A 23,965-nucleotide genomic window follows, 5' to 3' on the forward strand; every position below is an offset into this window, starting at 1 on the left:
TTAAAGGAGCTCCTCGTCACACACAGACACACACACATTATTCTCCTCAGTTGAGGTCAGCTGACACGATGGCCTTTCTCTGGCTGGGTTTTGAAGTGTGTGTTGTCCACGTCAGCTCTGAGAGGAAGTAACACAAAGCGTGACTGTGATGATAGAATAATGTGTGTGTTGAGAGAGAAGCAACAACAGTTTTAACACCTTACAAGAAGGGGGGCAGTTTTGTTTAACCAAACTTCAACAATAAATACTTCATTTTACTGCTGTTTTAGTGAGGCTACTTGTCTGCATCCATGCACCCTAGTTGTTGAGGTTTTAATCGTGTTTTGGTCATTCTGACATTAGCTATGTGGGGAAAATGTCAGTCAATCATTCATTTTGGCGATCCAATCACTTTTCTCTTGACAAACACTTCAACTCATCAAAGGACACTCATATATATCTACTTTGAGATGAATGCTAATATAGCGTACTAGCTTTTTCTTGTCAGTCGTTTACTGTGAAAGACGCATCTGTGAATTTGAAGACCCTTACGGTTTGAAATCTAATATTTTGGTCACTAAAATGTGTAGGTAAAACCTAAACTGTAAAGTAGAGATTTTACTTTCTATTTGACGACACTTTTGAAAATTCTGCATGCACGTATAGAAATGTAGAAAAACAGAACTCTTATATTATAAAGAAAACTTGTTCAAGAAAATATTTTGAAGCAGTGAATAACTAACTTGCCAAATGTTACATATCACATTGTCATGCTCACATTACATGCCGATATAAACATCAACACTAGTGTGATCGCTGTTGAACACAGCTGTTTTAATTTGAACTCGTCGACACGCATTCATCTTTCCTTGCCTCCTCTGTTTGCCCTGCAGCGTCTGATCAGGATGCGGCGGTGAAACTCGCCCAGGAGCGCGCCGAGATAGTCGCCAAATATGACAAGGTATGTTAAACACTCCCAGCAGTAAGCATACGTTATCCTAAAAAACGTTGGGTGACATTTTGTTTTTTTCCTCCTTTTTTTCTATTTCTTTTTATAATTTTGTACCCAATTTATTTATTTTTTCGCTTTCTATTTTCTTCATTTTTCTTACTCACAGTGATGGAATATATATCAGTACTATTCAAGTACTAAAGTATTGTGCTTACCTACTGTTTTTATATACTTAACTTGAGTGTTTCTTTGTTATGCTACATATAATTCTGCTTTAGTACTTTTAAGAGGAACATCGACGCGCAGGGGACACACTTTTCATACAACATATCTTAGTTTATTATTTAAGGTTCCATTTTTCTGTTGTCCTACATAAAACACTCACAAAGTAAAAGTAATATTTCTTTTGACCTGTATTTATTTGCATTACATTTGATATTGAAGAAATCTAAAAGTAACGGAACGTAATGAGGTTACTTTTATATTGTGAAGCGTTGATAAGGCGTGCGTGCGTGCGTGCGTGAGTGTGTGTGTGCGTGCGTGCGTGCGTGCGTGTCCTGAATAACACCTCTATTTTACGGCCGGTGGTGTCAGTGGAAGCAGCCCACCCTGTTCGGTTTGTAAATTAGTCTTTCTAATTTAGTCCAGCGGGCTGCATAATCACGGTGCCTCATTAGGAGTGAAGAGACCATGGAGAGCGCAGATGATTGTGTGTGTGTGTGTGTGTGTGTGTGTGTGTGTGTGTGTGTGTGTGTGTGTGTGTGTGTGTGTGTGTGTGTGTGTGTGTGTGTGTGTGTGTGTGTGTGTGTGTGTGTGTGTGTGTGTGTGTGTGTGTGTGTGTGTGTGTGTGTGTGTGTGTGTGTGTGTGTGTGTGTGTGTGTGTGTGTGTGTGTGTGTGTGTGTGTGTGTGTGTGTGTGTGTGTGTGTGTGTGTGTGTGTGTGTGTGTGTGTGTGTGTGTGTGTGTGTGTGTGTGTGTGTGTGTGAGGCACGATGACTCACAATCAGAGCTAAATCAGTGTCGTTTTCGCTGTGTGTGTTAGGAGGAGTTTAATGAAGTCGGTTATCAAGGCGACCAAACACTCAGCGTTTATGTAGATATTTAAAATGATTTCTCCTCTCTGCAGAAAGAGCAGGAATGAAGCGTTTTGTTCCTGTTTACTGACTGTTGTGTGTTTCTTCTCCCATACATTCAATCAATAGATTGATCACAAACATTATAGGATCCAAAAAAACATTGGTGTGAAAATGAAGGCAAGAGCAATCTAATAAATATTCCAACATGCTTCCTTATACATTGTTGGTCTAAGTTCAAGTTTATTGACATTTACAATAAACGAACACTTTTACATTCACATGCAATGAACTACATATTTCCCTGGCCCTCTTATCCCTTAACAATTATATAAAATAATAATATAAAGGAGACATTAACAATATCAAAACATTCGAAGACAATATTTGCAGTTAAAGTGTGTCTGCATATCAAATAGCTCTAAAAGGTATACTAAAGGTATTAGATGTACACAAAAAATACAATAAAATACAAACAATAGAGATCATGAAATGATCAAACTTATGATAAATAAAGTTGAAATAATACAATTGCAAGAGCAATACATTTAATATTCATCAATTCATCCAAAAAGGTCAATTTAAGAGTTTGAATGGGGTTACCAGAGAAGAAAATGTGAATAAAAGCATTTTTGCAGACTTTCTTTCAAGTCTTTGCTTATTTTTGTGAAATGTTGAACAGTTTAACTTCTAAAAAATGATTTAAATAAAACAATATGAGAAAATAAAAAGAATGTGGCCTCTGAGAGGCTGTTAGAAGGAGAACTGCTTTATGATATGGAGTCAGGAGGAGAACAAAGTAATTGATGTATTGTTATGAATCTGTTAATAAACTGCAGAAATCCTGAACAGTGAGTAAAAGGAGCAGCCGGTCAGATCTCTGACACACAGGAACGCTGAGCCGTCACATTGCAGCTCTAATTCACCCCCACATTGATTCTAAAGCAGAGAGAGAACAGATAAATGTCAGCTGGATGATGTCAGGTTCTGTATTTGAGTGTGAGGAGGAGGAATGAAACACTGACGCCTTTTTATCCTTCATGGATCTGTTATTTAGCTGGTGTGTTTCTGCTGATGCAGGAGATGAATTTAGAAATGTCTCACCTCAACATCTGCCCGTCAGACTGACTTGTGAAACCGCACTTCTGTCTCTGTTGCTGTGTACATTATATGTTTGTAGGAAAGTCAGTGGCAGACATGTTTAAAGTTTCAGTAGTAGTTTGTGAAGTACTGCCTCAGCCATTAATCGACTAACGGCTGTAAGAAAAGGCTGTTTCCGAGATGTATTGCTTTTTCAAGCCTTTTTATACTAAACAAAACTTCCCCTTTGACTTTTAGAGACTGGGATAGATCTTGGGAATTCACTGTCAACTTGCTGGGAATTAATCGTGTAATTGTTTGTCGCTTTAGGAAATTGATCCATGGCACACTTTTTAAATAAATGTCATCTTTGGGATTCGGAAAGTCTAAAGGCTCAAATCCATCTCAAGTCACACATTTAGGCTCTACAAAACATTGATTTAACATTAGCTAATTGTACTCCCATAAACGCAAATCTAAGTATATGAAAGGGAATCCTAAGTTTGAGGGGTTTCTTTCCTGTATCAATTGATGAAACATAAGATTGCAACACAATTGTTCTTTACATAATAGAATAATATGTGTATATACAAAGCCCTAAAAAAACACATTATACTTCCTGTTTACATTCCTAAAAGCATTATAGGAACCACAACTGACAACAAGGCTAGAATTGTGTGGGCTTGTCAGTGATTCTCTAATGGCGCGTTTCCACTGCAGGCCTCGCTCGGTTTGGTAGGCCTTATTAGGCCCGGCTCACTTTAATGCTGCGCTTCCATTACAGTTTAGGAACTTGGGTAGTTACTATAGTAACGCAGTGTAGGTGGAGCCGTGACGTCATCTTCAATGAGAGCCCCAGAAAAACAACACAGCCGTTAGCTGTTAGCACTCAGAGCTCCTCATATCTGTTCAGAAACTAGACAAAAGTTAAACAAGTACAAACCACAGACTGTCTGTGTCATGGCGAATACAGTCGCTGGTTTATTTATGTCTGTATAGGCCGTTGTTGTGAGTGTGGACGGTCGGAGCATATATAACGTTAGCTTAGCCAAGCTCAATTTAGAAAACACGCATTTTAAAAGGGTTTTTCGCCTGCCGTCTGTCTGCAGACTTGTCAAAGCATTAATTCATGGTTTTTACTAACCGGTATCAGTATGTTGTTACTTCGGCATCATTTTGAAACGTGTATTACAATTAATTCACGGTCAAATATGTTCATCTTGTTGTAGTTGTAGCCCCCTTGCCAGTGATTCTCTCTCTAGTTTAGCATACTCAGCCCGACTCAGCCTGGTTGTTCCTGGCCCTAGAACCACGATTTAGTCGGGCCAGAAAAAAGGTGAAAAAGTAGCCCCGGGTCAAAACTAGGCCAAGTGGAAACGCAACCAAAAACGGGCTCGGCACGCTTAAAGCGAGCTACCCGCTGCAGTGGAAACGCGCCATTCCGTTCCCCCTGCTCTCCCTATACATAATCCATCTTCACACACTCTTATTGGGGTTTTTTCTGTCATTGGTCCATGATGGTGAATTATCTAGTGCTGCTCTTTCTGTTTCTGTCAGACGGTGACGCAGGTGGGTGTCTGGCACTTCATTTCACACCTGTTAATATCTGCTCTCACACACACGCACTCAGTTTCTCTGTGTCTCATAAACACACTGTTGAGCTGACACACTCTCACAAGGGCGCGGGAGTCGTGGCTTCCCTCCTGAAGTATCAGCCAATCAAAACGTGATTCTCTGCACCTGAAGAACGTGGGTGGCATGTCATTCTCAATCAAAAGTACATTTTCCGTTTTTTTCAGCGCGCCACCAGGGTCAGACAAACCACAGGGCTGTAACACATGATTCAAAACATTTTTGATTAATTGTTGGATGAGTTGACTCATCAATTTATATACAATTCTCAAAATTGTCCATCATATCTTCATCAGGACGTCTTGAAAGAGCTGATTTGCATTGAAAACCCCCAAACTCAGTTCCTGTATTATTATTATTATTTGTCTTTTTGCACTACTATCTTTTTTGTTTTTTGTTTGCATAGGCAACCATATTCAGTTTTATATATTTGTACTCTCACATCCAGGTTATTTACTCCCTAATTTATAAGTGAGACGTTGGTGTTTACAGTGTTTTTTATACATCTAGAAGTACATCTTAACTTTTTCTTATTTAAGGTTTTAAATTAGCTTTTTAAAATGATAAAATGGAAAGTAGACAAGGCAGATCATATGACAAAAAAATATACTATAAGTAAAGTAGTAAGTACATTAGTAGTAGTAAAAGTAATAGCATAGTGGAATGGTATCATGATATGAAATGAGTACAGTATCCATTACAAAACGTGTTTTTCTTCAAGAGGTATCACATGATTATGTAAGCCTGCTTGGATCCCCTTGGGTATATTCATACTGACACACAGATCTGAAATGGGTTATTAATAGAAATGATTGCCTGTTTCCTTTCTGTAAATCTTTATGTTACATTCATAGTGCATATACATTTTATTCACCCCCCCTCTCTCCTTGGTCTCAGGGGAAGGAGGCCACCGTTGAGCCCTGGGAGGACACCAACTTCCGCTTGTACAAAGTCATCGACCGCTTCGGCTTTGTTCAGTAAGACTCACACAAACACAACCCGTCATTAGTCCTTATAACTGAGTGAAAAAGCTCTTTGAACAGTAGCAGCGCATTGAGAGGAAATGAGAGGCTGTGAAGGCCAGTGTTGCTGAGTGTCTGAGGCTTTTTAAACGGCACACTGCTGGACTGTTATTTATATAAAGACATATATTCATATAAAGACATATATTTATATAAAGACATATATTTATATACGGGCTGGCAGGAAGCAGCCTGGAAAGCCACAATCACAGGGCATCAGTGTGAGGAGACAGTGGAGCGGTCCACAACATTGTTTGTTTAAGGACAGAAGTAGCCTGAGGTAGGGCTGCTCGATTATGGCAAAAATCATAATCTCGATTATTTGGGTCAATAATTGTAATTGCGATTATTAAATGTGATTATTCATTGACTTTGAAAACATCCATTTATTGTACTTTAAAACAAATACAAATAATAATTTGAACTTTTTAGCTGTTGAATTATATGTTCAGGGTAATCAACTGAAAAACCATTACAAAATAAAATAAAATAAATTATACATTCATGTCTACATTTAAATAAATAATATCAAAATAATAAATACCAATAAACAAGATCAACAAATATAATGCAGTGCACTGTCACAACCTGAAAACTCCTTAACATATAGCCAACATTTTGGTAAAACATATTCAACAGATTCCACTCAGTTAAACATTAAAGGCTGGCCCACCGTCATGGTCCAGAAGTAACAGGAAATAAATGTTGAACTACAATTTAAGACCAAATAAAAATGTTTTGGCCACCATGGCAAATGCTGGTAGGGCTGCTCATGTCATCTCTTAAAGATGTTTTGCTAGAACCACCAGCCTGTTTCTATGGTCTGGTTTCAGAGATGAGCGCAGGCAGGTGACAATATTGCCACCTCTACTGAAGACTAGGGCTGCTCGATTATGGCAAAAATCATAATCTCGATTATTTGGGTCAATAATTGATATCACGATTATTAAAAACGATTATCCATTTACTTTGAAAACATCCATTTATTGGAGAAAAAAAATGTGAACAGTATGTTTTTAACAGTTGATTACCCTGAACTTTAAGTATAATTCAACTGAAAAACCAAAAAAAAAAAATATTTAAAAAAAATAATAATAATAATAATACAAAAATAATCGTTTAATTTCGATTACGTTGTTTTCGTAATCGTTGCAAGCCATAATCGTAATCGCGATTAAAATACGATTAATTGAGCAGCTCTAGCCTGAGGTCACTGTCCAGATGAGCCATGATCTCCTGCTGCTTTCAAGAAGCTGCGTTAACAGAAAGTAGAGCAAGAATACATGTTTAGAGGGCTTCTTCTCATTCAGGTTGATATTTTCACACTTTCTTTGCTTTGAAAGAACTCTGATTCCGACCTATTGAGTCCTTAAATGCAGAGCTTCATACCTCTTTTAATTGATTTGTATAAAAATGTAATACCTCATTCGTCTATATGCAATTAATATGCATAATTGTGGAATTCATGATAACAAATTAAAAAAAACATCAGGACGTGGATGTATTTTATTGTACATTTTCTCTAATAATTAGTTTTTTTGGTCAATAAAAGACCAGAAAATTGGGAGAAATATTGGAAAAAGATTCCCAATAATCAAAGATGACCTCTTCAAATGCCCTGAAATATATTGAGTTTATTTTCATAGATGTATTAACCAGAAATATCCACATTTAAGAAGCTTTAATCAGAGAATTTGTAATTGTTTTCTTATACCAATTAATCATTTGGTAAGAAAATGTGAGGAAAATGTTCTCATCATTCTCATCTTTTTCAACTCTATTCTGGATGGACCTCGGCAGTGAGTTTACTTGTGTGGTACGGACGACTTTCACTGACTTGTTTTTACTATTCGTTAAAATTCCAAATCGTTTCCTGAAGAGAAAACATATGTAATGTTTTCAAGAATAATAGAAGAGAGATGAATGAAAGATCTCCACAGATTAGCTCCTGCAGAGACTTTGATGCCAGATAAGGACTGTGGAATGTCTGATTTGTTATTTCCTGTTTGGGTGACCGCTGACATGTTTGATGTTCCTGTCAGGGAGAGTGAGACGAGCACCGACCCGGATATCACTCTGTGTTTCATCAGAAGTGTTTTATGATTTTTCCACAAGACAAGTAACAGCAGGGATGAAACTAGCCGGGAACTGTGGGTTAGGGGATGAGTCCTAACCTATTTATCTTCTTCTCTCCTTCTTTCTTCTTCTCCTCTCAGTGAGAATGAACTTCCATCCTATGACTCAGTGGAGGAGAAGGTGAGTTAGTTCATTTCTTATCTTTAACTGTACTTCAAACAAATATGAATCTGTGTATATAGAAGGGCTCAGGAATGTTACTTTTGATCTATGCCAATCAGTCAAATGAACTTCTCCTATATCTGGAAATGAAATAAATAAATCCACAGAATAATTCCTTAGAGGCTCTACTGACCCAGTTATCTATAATGATACTATATTAGGATATAATTGATTTTTGGGAATGAGAAACATGGATAAAACATGGAAGAGCTGAACGTAATCTGCATTTTAAACAGCCAAACATGTTGAATGAAGTGTGTTCTGACGTGAGCAGAAGTTATCCATATTTAACGTATCTCTTTTTTCTTTCAGCAAAAACACATGGAGGTGGAGAGGACCTCAAAGTGGCTGAAGATGCTGAAGAGCTGGGACAAATACAAGAACAGCGAGAAGGTGAGCTTCTGGGTTTCTGTTTGTATCTCATCCTCTTTGTACCCTCTCACACTCGCCCACATTTACTATCAGTGATGGAAAAGGAAGTACTTATATCATTTAATAAAACGTTCTTCCATTCCTTGTCTAAAAAAATGTTCTTATACTGACTTAAAGGTGGGGTAGGTAATTTTGGAGAAACCAGCTCGAGTGCGCCAGAATTTGAAAATACACAGCCGGAACAAATCTGCCACTTCCTTACAGAGCCCCTCCTCCAACACACACGAACGCGCACATGACCAATGAGGGCACGAGATAAGTTTGTGCACAGATGGAAGGCTGACAGGCAGGTAGGCCATCCAGTTATTTTAGCCGGGCCGGCTAAAATGATTGGTCGTGCTTTTTACAGTACTACGGCTTCCACAGATGAATTTTTTTATGTATTTATTGTCAAAGCACTTAAGATATTCATTGCTATCGGGATGTCAAGGCCCTGACACACCAAGCAGTCACCAGAGAACTCGCCGACGCCGATTGTTGCGTCGCCGTGTTCTCCTGCGTCTTGGCCATGTGTCGCACTGGAACACACCGCAAAGACTTCAGCCGAGCAAGTACAAACTGCGCATGCGTGAGTGTCAATAACTCTCCTTACCAGCAGGCGGCGGTAGTGTGTATTCGTCATTCAAAAGAGGCAACAACCGGAAGACAGACGCACGGCCATGAAAGGCCAAATAAGGCGTGTCACGGCCGACGGTGTGGGACACACCAAATTGAATTTAGGCGACAGGGCATGATTCGTCGTCCGACTAACGAAAACGGCCGATTTCGGCCTGGTGTGTCAGGGCCTTTAAGAGCATTCCATGGAATATAACAAAAAGTGTATCTCGAGCCGGTTTCTCAAACTTACCTACCCCACCTTTAATGAAGAATCCTTGTTTGGTACAGATCCTCTTTAAAGAAAATCACATCATGATCACTTCAAACTTTTTTAACATGATTTGTCAAATGTTTCAAGAGTGACAATTCCCTGATATCGTTAAGACAGTTTTTAGAAACCGACATTTTTACGACACGTAAAAGCTACAGACATTCCCCAGTGTGGTATTTACTGACATATTCTAGAACAAAATCGATTCACTCATTTATTTCAGGCTTTACATTCAGTAAAAAAGTTTAGATTTTAGTTAGGGGAACATGAAGTGATACAATATTGACTCATTTGAAGGCATAGGGACTCATCCCTGCACCACTGCACTGCACTGTTGTGATGCTATAGAAAGGTCCCAGCCTACAAAAAGAATTCTACAGACTTAATAAAAGATCCTTGTTTAGTACAGTGCCTAAAAATAACAACTTTTACACGTGGCGAACAACCAAACATTTTATGCTAAAGATAAAATATATAATAAAATACAATCATTGTTCTTTTTTAATCGCCAAAATCCTCCTAAATGACGCTAAAGGATCTTGGCATCTTAAAAATAACACTGCCTTTTATCGTGATTAATATATCAATTGCAATACGAGGGAAAATAATCGCAATGACTTGTTTTTCCAAATCATCCAGCCTTCCTCTCATACCCCTGTTTGAGTTATCAGAGGTTTCTTCAGCCGCACGTTGTGTTGTGGTGCTTGCAGCGCTTCCACATGTCCTTCATTTGTGTGTAATCCATCAGCAGGGGTTTACTGTGTGGTTATGTGGGCTTTGAAATGTGAAGTACTCTCCTGGCTGCCACTTTGAGCTCAGCGAGGCTCATTCTACAGCAGTGCATTTTAACAGCCAAGGACACAGAGCACTCCTTTCATCACTTCGTCACTTCTCTGAAGCTTCGGGGATATTTCTTCTCCGCTTGATACGTCTCTTATTTTGTTTCCTCGCTCGCCAGCTGCTGAGAAAACGTTTTGCCCGCAGTAGGAAGGAGAGCTGTAGCACGCTGGAGGTTGTAGTGTTTAGCAAAACAGTAATAATATTGTGGCATCGATGACCCAGTGAGAAAGGCTGAAGCTGTGTCCCTGTGCCATTCTTCATTAGAGGTGGCTCAGAAACATCACATGTGTTGATTTGGAGCTGAAAGCTTGGGGATGTAGAGACTGCTGTTCAGTGGCTGGTTCGTCTGCGGTAACACTAAGCCGGTTTCATGGACATTTGACCACATTTCTAGGCAAACAGAGAGAAAGGGTAATGATTGGAAGTATCAGCCAAGTCAGAAAAAAACACTTCATAGACGAAGTGATTGCAACATGGTGAATGCAAAGACCACTGACATGTTTTCTTAGTAATAAATCATTTATTTTGTTTAAAAAATATCGTGTTTGTTAAAATATTTGTTTTGGTGTCACCTGGTGATGATCAATCTACTGAGTGCACCCTGCCTTTTAAAAAAATATAGCTCTTCCCACGATTTGAACATTAGAATATGACTCATGCGTTTGTTTAAGGTTTTGGATAGATGTTGGCTATTTAAACGTATCTAGCTAAACCTACCTAGGGAGGCTACCTGTGGCTCAGTGCGATAGTGCGCTGATATTCAGATCAGAGGAGAGCACGTTTGAGTCCCGCGGCAGTCAGCGTGCTTTTGTGTTCCTGGGCAAGACACTCGACCCCAAATGGCTGGGATTGTCCCCAGTATTGAATATATGTAAGTCGCTTGGGATAAAAGCGTCTAGCAAGTGAAATGTTATGTAATGTAAGGTCATGTAAACCGTTGCTAAACTGCTCGTTTCCAGAAGATATTCTTACAGACCTCAAGTGTTAAAGAACAATGTCGGAAACCAGTTGGTAATAATGACATACTTTACTATGTTGCTTTATCTGAAATCTTTACAACTTAAAAAGAGGTTTTGCTTGAATGGACTTGTATAGAAATCACCTTATATGGATATGTTGTCATTTAGTTATTAAAACTTGTTATAATGATGCGTTATTTGTAGGCAATACAAGCAAGGGAAGCCTGGAACTGCAAACATTAACAGACATTCAAATGTTTACACACATGTTCAAATAAACACACACACTCACAGGATGATTAGTGAAACAGATGCTCTCATTGACTTGCCCATCAGAGCTAGTGTCCCCAGAGTGGTGATAGGATGGTGATAAAGTACACACACACACACATACACACACATACACACACGCACATACACACACGCACACACACACACACACACACACACACACGCACACATATATAAAGCCATTCATTCTGTCTGTGGTTTCTTTTTAATATGGAGAGTTAACAGACAACAGCTAAGTTATGGTTCTTCATTATCTTTCATCTCTTCCTCACACATCTTTGTGAGTTTGTTTCCTCTGGTTTTACACGTGGCGATTGAAAACAACATAACATTTCATGCTAAAGATAAAATATATAATAAAATACAATCTTTTTTAATCACCAAAAGCCAAAATCAAAACAGTTTAAATGTAATCTAGGACGGAGTCACACCTGGTGGGCCTTTTTCTGATTTATGAATGGTATTTTAAAGCATATTTGGACTAGAACAGCGCCCCCTCCATTAGTTGAATGGTTTAGCCCTAGTTTAAGAATATGACTGTTTGCTTAAGGTAAGGATGGATGTTAGCTAACTAAACTGAGCAGGCTAAACTGTTATTGTTGTAACTCAACCGCCAAAGTGCAGAAGACCTGTGGTCTCGTGAAACAAGTACATATTACATTTAGTTTAAGTAAAGGTGAATTTCATCAGGATGTGAGACGCTTTAAAGGTCACCTATTATGCAAAATCCACTTTTTCATGTCTTTTATACATAAACACTTCAGAGACATGTTTTGTACATATCTGAGACCTATAATATATTGATGAAAAACAGTATAATAGGGGACCTTTGAATGCAAAGTGTAAATGTGGCCTTAGTGACGTAGGAGTAGATCTAACATCTTTTTCACTTGTATGGTCTTGTGGATAAATGCTACTCCAAGAACAGGAATCCTAAAATGAGCGCTGTTAGCTCAAGAGCCACTTTTACCCTGAGGATGTTTAGTGGATACGGTCCTCTAATAGAGGGCATGTCCTCTTCAGTCTGTCCTCCTGTCAGTCACACTGACACTCCAACACCTTCATATCTGCTGTATCACTGCTCCGCCTGCTTGGCTTTTAATATCTGCACTCGGAGAAATTCACTGCCGCGATTAGCTTTGCTGTTCCAGCACTTTGGATTTGAAGACTTAATCTTCCTCGCCCCAGAGTCCGCAATGATTTCCCATCTCTTTGTGAATGACTTTGTGCCGTTCGGCATGCAGTAACTCCCACCATCTCTGCTGGAGCCAGATGGTGGAGGCTCACCTTGCAGAGCCCTCTGCTTCCTCTCCCAGTACACTGATGAACGCACTGTTTCCATCTCTGAAACACTCAACAGTTATTTGTTCCTCTATTCTGGATTATAGTTTTGAATTTGCCCGAGGCTCTGCTGCATCTCTGTGGTGTGCAGCATCCACCCTTACCTAGCAGATACAAAGGGTACATTGTAAGCTTACTGTAAGCAAACATCTGTGTTTGAATGTTCTATAAAGGTTAATAATAACGTAAAAAGAGACATTTCAAATCATTTGTAAACAAGAATACAAGGTAACACCTTGTATTGAATAATGGCCAAAAATCCAGGTGAGTATAAAAGTTAAATTGACTAACTTTGTGAGTTCAAGGAACACTGAATGTTTTATTTTTACATTTCTTTCAAAATCCCACATGGTAGCAACGATTATAATTGGATACTGAACAAAAAAGGTGCACTAAACATTAAGAAACCAAACATGATTCAGGATATCAACCAACAAATTGAGGAATGATATTGATAGAAATATTATGTATTACGGATTATTTGAAACTATTCATTATAAAGAGGCCCTATTATGTTTTGGGGGCTTACCTGTAGAGTGTTAGGTTGACATCACACTTCAATTGGCTAGTGCTTCAACACATTGTACGTGATAGGCTAAAGGGCGGGACTTCTCTAAACAGTTGACCAATCACATCAGAGCCGGCCAGCTAACCAATCAGAGCAGACTGGGCTCTGGTTTCAGACAGAGGGTGAAAAGAGGTGCAGCATGAGAATATTAAAGAGCTTTTTGAACATTAACGCATGGAGACATGTCACAGTAGAGTAGAGACACAAAATACAGATATGAACCTGAAATTAGCATAATAGGGCCCCTTTAATAAGTAAATAAGTTGTTTTTAATTGGCAATAAAGATTGTAATCAATAGAGGTATGTCGGGTATGCAGCATGAAACTCATCATCATTTTGTGTTTATTGACGTTCCTGTCTGATATTTCGATCAGTATTTGACCTGTTCTGAGCTCAGGTCTACATGAATGTGGAGTGTGTTCCCGAGGCACTCCTCTCTGGAAGTGTTCCTAACAAACTCCTGCGGTGTGTTTCAGCTGGGGAGGAGGGTCTATAAGGGAATCCCCTTGCAGCTGCGAGGGCAGGTCTGGGGTCTGCTGCTCGATGTCCCCAAAATAAAGGAGGAGAAGAAGGACTTCTACGAGGTACTGAGCCCAGATCTCACCACTAAACACACAATCCACTTTACAGCCCGGCTCCCCCACACACAGTTTATAACATTAATTACAGCACAGGCCTCATAAAGACTCAGAAGCGTGCTCCTTTTATTTGATTTCACCGAGCTGCAGGATGTGGGTTTGGAAGCGTAATTGTGTGTTTGTGTAATCCTGCAGAGCGTGTTCCTGCACACTGTAAAGAACACACTTTGGATCTCATTCAAAAGTTTGGCACGCAGGATCAATAATATGTTTGCTGTGTGGAACGGATTGTAATTTGAGGCTGAGGCCACCGCTGTAAACAAAGCAAATCAAGTGAGAAACTTAAACTGTGAATGAGGACTTTTCTGTCCATAAAAAAACATTTGATCCTTTTGTATGATATTTTATTAAATCTGTTTGACGCCAAGACGGATTAAATATCAAATATAAGATGGAGACTTGTAATAAACGCCACTTTATAAACCTTTTACCCCAAAACATTCGAAGGAAACTTGTTAAAGTCATGAAAATCTTCTTTTTACCAAATTAACATAAATCTTCATTGAACTTTCTTCAAACTGGAAAATGTTTATGTTCTGACACATGATACATTTCATCTGAATTATTCACTGAAATGCTTTCTCAAAGTATAAAACATGCTGTTAAGAAGCTGAATTATGTTGTAAATAGAGATACAAAAGGCAGAATTTGGGTTGAGATTAGGGAAATGAACTATCCTTTGTATCTGATAAGTTATATTTCACTCTCTCTTTCAAACTTCGCAGGCTCTTAATTCAGTTTTTGAGTAAATATTGTGCCTCTTAGATGTACTCCAGCAGGATGTTTAAGCACGGTTCAGTATCTGTCTCCTTGGAGTCACTCTCCTCATCACTGACCTCTGTGTTTTCTGCAGAAATTGAAGGCCAGAGCCAGGGGAGTGTCCCCCGACATCCGGCAGATCGACCTGGACGTGAACCGCACCTACAGAGACCACATCATGTTCATGCACCGCTACGATGTCAAGTGGGTATCTGCAGGAACCCTGCCTTTACTCTCCTATGGCTATAACACTGTATTCGAGATGAAGTTACGGTTACACCGTTTCAAAAGCAATTTAACACCTATTGCCTTACGTAAAAATCACCATCCAATATATATAAAAAGGATATTATGTGTTCTTCACATGATGTGATCAACTTCATGTTTGTTAAGCGTGTGTTCTCTAGCGCCACAGAGTGGACACAGGAAGTTGTGCAACTTTTGTCTGTTCAGTTTTTCGCATATCTGCACTGCCATCTAGATAGAGCAGTGTTTCTCAAACGTTTTCACACCAAGGACCACTTAACCAATTAAAAAACACTCGCGGACCACCTAACTCCACAAATATCCAAAATCACATCGTTTTTCTCGAACAGATTACAAATCGCCTGAAAATGGTACAAACAAGTGGCAACATGTTTGATGAAGGTGTTGCGCTGGGCTATATCATGCAATTGAAAGTGAAAGTTAAGCTCGCCCCATTGCGGAGATATTCCCGCGAGAGTGCTGAAAACTTTAATTAATTAATTAATTTCCAATATGAAATGTTACCAATATACTCACGGACCACTAGGGGGCGGTCACGGACCACCAGTGGTCCGCGGACCACACTTTGAGAAGCACTGATAGAGATATATCACATGGGTTGGCACTTAGCGTCACAGATATACAGTCAGAATAGAGCAATATGATTGTTTATGGTTAGTTTATCTGAATATATAAAGTATAATAGGTGTGTGCTGGGTGTTTGAATTTTAAATCTGCACTAATTGATTCTTAATATCTGAGCCCTAAAGCTTTCCCATTAATAAGAGACTCTTTTTCCATTTGGACTTCTGCTTTGTTACCATGAAACTAAAGCAGGCTCTGATTAATTTCAAGGCAACGAGTATCAGTAAACCAGCTGTACTCTATATATGGAAACTACACCTGTTTTAACACCTTGAAATAACAAATGGTGCCTTCAGCTCACACTTCATTTTCACCACATTTATAGATTGTACCCCTGACGTGTAGCTCCTCTGTGTGAATGTGTGATAAAACTGTGAGAAGAAGGAACCCAAACTTTGACTTAGTTAGGCCACACGAGGACGAAAACGGCTAAACGCATAGGATTAACGCAAACGCAATCGCAAAAAAGCTTCCGTCCACACGCAATATTCACCGGATAGTGTCTGTCCACACGAGACCGCTCCGTTTAGCTCCAACCGCTGGAGAAGCTGCAGTACATATGCAGGAGCCTGTACGTGGCGCTGTAACTTCCTCCACAAAAGCAGCGAAGAAGCATGGTTGTCATGGTTGCCCTTCTGTTTATTCTCCGCGGTGGGGGCCGAGGGAACCGGGCAGTTTTCGCCAGTCAACGTGTATTAAAGTTTAAATCTTCCGACAAAATTATAAAAGTGCCGGTCAAAGGTCTTCTTTGTTATTTATTGAGCTTTAAAACAAATGAATAACGAATCTATATAATATAATAATAAAATACACGGAGCCTCTCTTTTTCCTCCCTCTCTTCGGACAGCGCCAGTGTCTGTCTCATGCAGCAGCTGATCCAGTAATGAGTGACCCGGCCGACAGTACAAATAAACATATTTATAACTAGGTAGTTTGAGAGGTGTCTCCGTCCTGTCAGATTAGACTTCACTCGCGTTTAGGTCCATATCGAGAGAAAGATAAATAATCTGAATTCAGTGTGCAGTTTACTTTGACGCGGGGGTGAGCAGCAGAGGTGGGGAGAGGCGGGGCTATTGCCTCATCATTATCAGAAAATGATCGTATATGACGTACACACGGAGCCGTTGGACCCCCCAGAGCGTTGCGTATGCCGTTCTATCCACCTTGGGACCCGTTATCGTTTCCGCAGTCGTTTAGTGCCGTATTCGGTCGTCCTCGTGTGGCCGAACGGTCTATATGACACTAAACAGTAACGCAAACGACCGTTTTCGTCCTCGTGTGGCCGGGGCCTTACAGTCCTGGAACTAAACGCTGTGTTTTTTGTGGTTTCTTTGTGTTTCAGGCAGCAGGCTCTCTTCCACGTCCTCACAGCTTATTCAATGTACAATACGGTGAGTCATTCACACTGTCTTCTCAATACTGCAGGTTACTATGCTTTTACTATTCGCATGTGTACTGGATGTAGGATATACACGTCGTCTTCTTAGTCTTGTTAACATTTTAGTTTTTAGCTTTTGTACGCATTATCCAGAGTTTCAGATTATTCAACAAGGACAAATATAATTTCCATTAGTCTTAATGCCTCCCAGAAAATGCACACTTTAAATAATAGTGATGGACAGAAGGTGCCACACACAAAAAAGATTTGCCAACATAAACAGGTAAAACCATAAGACTGTCAAAAAGTTCAAATTATTGAGAATTATTGCCTTGTTTTTTATGCTAACAGCCCGTTTATTTAAGAATTGAATTCAGTGTATTTGCAAAACAAAGGAAACGCGGTGAAACATTAAATGAAATCAGGACAATGAAAACTCTTAGAGAAGACAGAATGGTCTCATGTGTTATGTGCATACTACTTAGTTATGGATGTATACATTCTGTCAGTAAGCAAAATATTAGTATTACTGCTGATATTTATTCCATATGTTATTCCTTCTTATTCCATTCCATTGCAATGTAAATACTGTTATATTTTACTATATTTTGTATTATTTTTCATATTTTTCTAGTTCTGTGCCTGTGTTTTTAATTCTTGTTTTACTTTTATGTATGCACCACGACACCAAGTCAAATTCCTCGTACGTGTAAACCTACCTGGTAATAAATCTGATTCTGATATCCTCATACTGATTGTGTGTGTGTGTGTGTGTGTGTGTGTGTGTGTGTGTGTGTGTGTGTGTGTGTGTGTGTGTGTGTGTGTGTGTGTGTGTGTGTGTGTGTGTGTGTGTGTGTGTGTGTGTGTGTGTGTGTGTGTGTGTGTGTGTGTGTGTGTGTGTGTGTGTGTGTGTGTGTGTGTGTGTGTGTGTGTGTGTGTGTGTGTGTGTGTGTGTGTGTGTGTGTGTGTGTGTGTGTGTGTGTGTGTGTGTGTGTGTGTGTGTGTGTGTGTGTGTGTGTGTGTGTGTGTGTGTGTGTGTGTGTGTGTGTGTGTGTGTGTGTGTGTGTGTGTGTGTGTGTGTGTGTGTGTGTGTGTGTGTGTGTGTGTAGGAGGTGGGCTACTGCCAGGGCATGAGTCAGATCACTGCTCTGCTGCTCATCTACATGAATGAAGAGGACGCCTTCTGGGCTCTGGTCAAACTGCTGTCTGGGCCGAAGCACTCCATGCACGGTAACAAAGGAACTCTTTAAAGGGGGGGGAGGAGATATGGTAAATACAAGACTTGCTAAAATAAAGTCCTACCCCACAAGTGTTTCCTGCATGTAAAAGACTAAATACATTCGTAACTGAAAACGATATGCTATAATTGTGATGACATTAATATTATTAGGGATGCACTGTTTCACTTTTTTTCTGTTTCTATAAACTTCTGATACCTGACTTAAGATATCTGCCAATACGGCCGATAATGTAATCAGAATACTTTATTTACTGGGGAAATCTGGTTTTAGGACACTTGCTTCATTGAGACAAAAATAAGAATATATCCTTTAAGCAAAAGAAGTTAAGTAAAATTTGAATGTGCAATACAGATTCATAATAAAAAAAGAAAAAATATGTATTTATATTAACATAAAAAGTCAAAATTAAAAATAGCTATAATCAAATGTAATAAAAATGTTACATAAAAAGTAGAAATGTGCACATTGTACAATACACAATGTAACCCATTTTTGTAGGCTTTACAATTCAAAATAGTTTAAAAATGACAAAATGTGATGTGATCCATTTTGTCCTCAACTTCAGGGTTTTTTATCCCGGGCTTCCCGAAGCTGATGCGTTTCCAGGAGCACCACGACCGCATCCTGAAGAAGATGATGCCCAAACTGAAGCAGCACCTGGTGAGAGCAGATGAATAATAAGTGCTGAATTATCCAACAACTGGTCACAGTACAGGGAGGCTATCCAAATAACTCAGGGATCAAATACAGCTGTTGGATTAAGTTATTATATGAGAAATCTCTTCCTGTATTTACAGTAGAATTACTTGATACACCTGCCTTCAGGGGTAATTAGTTTTTTCCAACAAAACACATATACAAATGTTTATTTCCCAAAGAAAGAAAAAGTACAATAATTAAACAAATAATCAGAACGATGCAGAGATTATGATTTAAAAACCAAGTAAATATAAATGTCCTAAATGTCCAGAAATATACAAATATTAGTAGTGAAGAATCATTAAAAAAAAATGTAAAACAACATACATTACATACTCAAGTCTTTTGTAAAATTGTCAATTGGTTTTAACAGTTTTTATTTTTTTCAAAAGACAGATTTTGTATGTACCGTTTTAAGAAAATGAAATGTTTGTTGTTTTAGTTTGGCTGAAAATATTTCTGATAATGTGCACAGAAACATATTATATTATCGTTGGACAAAGACCTTTATAAACCTGCTAATTGCACTAAAAGTACTTCCTGTTTGTTTGTTTGTGCGGCTGCAGGACACCCAGGAGGTTTTAACCAGTCTCTACACCATGAAGTGGTTCTTCCAGTGCTTCCTGGATAGAGTGAGTACATTACCAACATATGGCATATCAAATGAAATAAAACTGCAGACAGATAGGAACATTTCTTTGTGAAAACTTTCCATCCAAAGACATATTTAATATTTAGATTCCACAATCAGGGGAAAAAATGACTTCAAAATCACTCTAAATTATACATCAACATGACACTTTTGATCGATAAGCCTGGTGATGTTCCGTATTACTCTTGTTATCAAAACCCCTGAAACACCAATGAATTGATGCTAATAACAAGTCCCCAACAAATGCATTTTCTCCTGGTTAAAAAATGAGTGATACAAATAAATAAGTTGAATGAAAACTTAAGTCCAGAGGAAAACATTTAAGTACGGTTTACATTTTGTACTATCTTGTCATTTACAGCCTGTTTTAACTATAAAAATAATTATTGCTAAAAACTACAGTTCCTAGCAGTGGCGGTTCTAGACCAATTTGACTGGGGGGGCCATGCTGGGGCCAGTTATTTTCTGAGAGGGGCACAATAAATGCAGGACGAAAAAGACAAAGACAGTATGAAGTAATTGCGCATAAGAAAACAATGCGATACAGTTATTGGTATTGTTTCAGTACACATATTTACTTCAGATACTCATGGTTACAGTTTTCACGCTCTAATGGGTCCGACTAGAATGACAAATAACGTTAGAATCTGTATTCCGTCAGCCAATAAATTGTTTAATCATAAACTTTTCATTTTCAGGGGGGTCCGAAGTCAGTTGGCCCCCCCTAGAACCGCCCCTGGTTCCTAGTTTTCAAAAAAATTACTGAGGCGTTTAAAAATGTTTACATTGATTTATATCATAGGAACTAATGAGAAGGGAAGGAAAATAAACTAGTGAAACATTGTTAATTTTGGTTTTCGATTATAACCTCACCTCTTGTTGTGTTTTTGCTGTGCAGACTCCCTTCACCCTCACCCTCAGGATCTGGGACATCTACATTTTGGAGGGAGAGAGGGTGCTGCCCACCATGTCCTACACCATCCTCAAACTGCACAAGAGTGAGCTGACGGCACAGTGCTAGCATCTGCTGTCCACCGCTCAAACACTATGTCTAACTGTGTGTATGTTTTCTACAGAGCACCTGTTGAAGCTGTCCATGGAGGAGCTGGTGGAGTTTCTGCAGGTGACTTTGTCCAAAAATTTCTTCTTCGAGGACGACTTTGTGGTGGATCAGCTGCAGGCGTCCATGACGGAGCTGAGGAAGACCAAGATGGAGCTGCCTGCCCCAGGTACTGCTGCAGCACGAGGGCCAGAGGCAAACAGCTGTAATACCAGAAGGGACATTTATCAAGTCGACTCTGAGTCTGAAACCAGAGGCAACTTCAAACTAATACTCTGCTATTTCAGTATTTTACTACAAGTCTGATCTAAAGTAGTGTGCCATTTTTATTTTATTTCAAGGCAAGGCAAGTTTATTTATATAGCACCTTTCAACACAAGGCAATTTAAAGTGCTTTGCAAAAATGAAAGACATTAAGAAACATATTATAAAATGGCATTTAAAAACACAGATAATAAAACATGAATAACAAAAGGCACATGAATAGAAGTTAAAGTGCAGTGTGAGCTGAAATGTTTAGATCTGACTCAATCATTGCTAACTTTTTAGCAGAAATAGTTTTCTTTGACCTCACTTTCTTTGTACTTTCTTTTTTAACTTATCCTTTAGTTATTTCAAGTGTTTCATGCTAAACGAACAAACCCCCCTTTGGAAAATGTTAATCTGCAACCCATTATTCTGAAAAATTCTACGGATCCTGGACATATTTGTTTAGCATATCAAACTAATTTGCTCCCAGACATGTGGCTTGCTAGTTTTGGACTATAGGATATAATGTGAACTCATACAATTGTCTTGTGGTTTTTAGTATCCTTAATACTGATAAAGAACAACCTCTTCTTTCAATTCACAATTGCGCAAAAAGTAAACATTTGATCAATTTACCTGTATTATTGAAATGTATATTGAATCTTTTCGTGATTTGAAAACTATTTAAAGTCATCACCTTGGGCTTTTTTAAACCACTTTCTAGAATTTTCCTAAATCAGCAATTAGTTTAAATCATTTATAAAATAACAAATAATATTAAAACCATAGGCAAAACATTGTAGTACACAAATAAATAATCAAATAAAAAAATAGCTTCACAAAATCAGCATTCAAAAGCTGCAATTACGATTGGACTAATCAGCTGATCCTTTTTTGATTTTTTGGTTTATAAAATGAAAATAGCAAAGAAAAATGTTTGTGCAAGTTAATATCTTTAAATATCTTGTTGTTTGTCCAACACCAAAATATATTCACTTTAATATGATATTAAACTGAGAAAAAAGGGATTTATCCATATTTGAAAGTCTGGAAAACACAATTTTCTTCAATTTTTGCATAAAAAAATTACTTTGGGTGCAAATAGCATTGTTCACTATAGTTACCCGGGTACAAATAGCATTGTTCACTATAGTTACCCAGGTACAAATAGCATTGTTCACTATAGAGACCCGGGTACAAATAGCATTGTTCACTATAGAGACCCGGGTACAAATAGCATTGTTCACTATAGTTACCCGGGTACAAATAGCATTGTTCACGATAGTTACCCGGGTACAAATAGCATTGTTCACTATAGTTACCCGGGTACAAATAGCATTGTTCACTATAGTTACCCGGGTACAAATAGCATTGTTCACGATAGTTACCCGGGTACAAATAGCATTGTTCACGATAGTTACCCGGGTACAAATAGCATTGTTCACTATAGTTACCCGGGTACAAATAGCATTGTTCACTATAGTTACCCGGGTACAAATAGCATTGTTCACTATAGTTACCCGGGTACAAATAGCATTGTTCACTATAGAGACCCGGGTACAAATAGCATTGTTCACTATAGTTACCCGGGTACAAATAGCATTGTTCACGATAGTTACCCGGGTACAAATAGCATTGTTCACTATAGTTACCCGGGTACAAATAGCATTGTTCACTATAGTTACCCGGGTACAAATAGCATTGTTCACGATAGTTACCCGGGTACAAATAGCATTGTTCACGATAGTTACCCGGGTACAAATAGCATTGTTCACTATAGTTACCCGGGTACAAATAGCATTGTTCACGATAGTTACCCGGGTACAAATAGCATTGTTCACTATAGTTTACCCGGGTACAAATAGCATTGTTCACTATAGTTACCCGGGTACAAATAGCATTGTTCACTATAGTTACCCGGGTACAAATAGCATTGTTCACGATAGTTACCCGGGTACAAATAGCATTGTTCACGATAGTTACCCGGGTACAAATAGCATTGTTCACTATAGTTACCCGGGTACAAATAGCATTGTTCACTATAGAGACCCGGGTACAAATAGCATTTGCCTTATATTCATGTTGATCTATAAGTCGACTTATCATTGCAGCTCTACAGTCCTTACTGGAAAAAAGGCACCAGTCGAACACTACAATGAAACAAATGCCCCTTTTTGGTATCATGGCTTTTACTTGTTTCTTCCTGCTGTCCTTTAGCTCGTAGCATTAGCATTATTAGCGGTGTGTGTTTTTCTAATCTTGCTCTTCTCAATAATCTGCTTCTCTCCCTCTCCTTTCAAACGATGTTAGCCAACAACAGCAAAAGTGTGGCCGTGAGTGGGGGCCACATCCCCTCCTACAACAGTAACCGGTGGGCTATCCTGACTGGTGTTCCCCTCTCCATGTCTCTGTCCATCTGTCCCTCAGTCAGTCCTGTCTGTCTTCTGTCTGTCCAGCAGCACTCAGGGTTTGCCCTCACAAAATACTGTTTTGTTTTTTTATCCCCCCACATTATAATATTTATAAATAAGTTGCTTCAGTCCTGCAGTGTCTGGCTCTCCTCTTGTTTCTTTTCTTTTTTTTTTTACCTTTTACTGCCTTTTTTTATGTCAATAAAGGACTTTCAGGAGACATCATGTGCCCTCTGGTGGCTGACTAATTGATTGTTAGTGCCATTTATTACGTTGAGCTTTTTGAGATAAAATATTTCAATTATAGTTTAAGTATGTTTTTGAAATATATAATTTATAACTGTTAAGCTATTTATATAATCATCTAATGGGCACCTTTTTTGTTCACTGTCCTCTCAAGTGGTGAGGTTAATAATTTTAAATAGACAAGATTGCTTTTCCAAATGATGAATTTACTGAAATGATCACCTCTCAAAATATATGTTTCGGGTCCTTATGTGACGTTTTCCTGTTATTAGTCGCAGGTTAGTTGACCTTGTATAACAGCAGCAGAGACTTCACATGTTGTAAGATGTTTTAGTACTGCAGCTGAAAGAGGAACTTTCTTTTATAGCCCACACAGCTTCAACAGAAGCTTTCTGTTCCTTTCACT

General features: G+C 38.7%; 1 protein-coding gene across 5 annotated transcripts in view; it reads left to right on the plus strand.

Annotated features, from left to right (window-relative positions):
• usp6nl (USP6 N-terminal like) overlaps window positions 1–23,965 on the plus strand; it is a 65,091-nt gene that overhangs the window by 37,325 nt on the left and 3,801 nt on the right. For all 5 annotated transcript variants that reach the window (XM_034225952.1, XM_034225951.1, XM_034225949.1 and 2 more), the window contains 12 exons: window positions 873–940; window positions 5,613–5,692; window positions 7,954–7,993; window positions 8,348–8,428; window positions 13,812–13,919; window positions 14,827–14,936; window positions 16,966–17,014; window positions 18,111–18,231; window positions 18,808–18,902; window positions 19,508–19,573; window positions 20,492–20,591; window positions 20,670–20,822. In XM_034225952.1, the coding sequence (XP_034081843.1) occupies window positions 873–940; window positions 5,613–5,692; window positions 7,954–7,993; window positions 8,348–8,428; window positions 13,812–13,919; window positions 14,827–14,936; window positions 16,966–17,014; window positions 18,111–18,231; window positions 18,808–18,902; window positions 19,508–19,573; window positions 20,492–20,591; window positions 20,670–20,822 (1,071 nt within the window). The remainder of the gene's footprint in view (window positions 1–872; window positions 941–5,612; window positions 5,693–7,953; window positions 7,994–8,347; window positions 8,429–13,811; window positions 13,920–14,826; window positions 14,937–16,965; window positions 17,015–18,110; window positions 18,232–18,807; window positions 18,903–19,507; window positions 19,574–20,491; window positions 20,592–20,669; window positions 20,823–23,965) is intronic.

Source organism: Gymnodraco acuticeps, unplaced genomic scaffold (genome assembly GCF_902827175.1).
Source record: "Gymnodraco acuticeps unplaced genomic scaffold, fGymAcu1.1, whole genome shotgun sequence".
In the NCBI taxonomy this organism is placed as follows: domain Eukaryota; kingdom Metazoa; phylum Chordata; class Actinopteri; order Perciformes; family Bathydraconidae; genus Gymnodraco; species Gymnodraco acuticeps.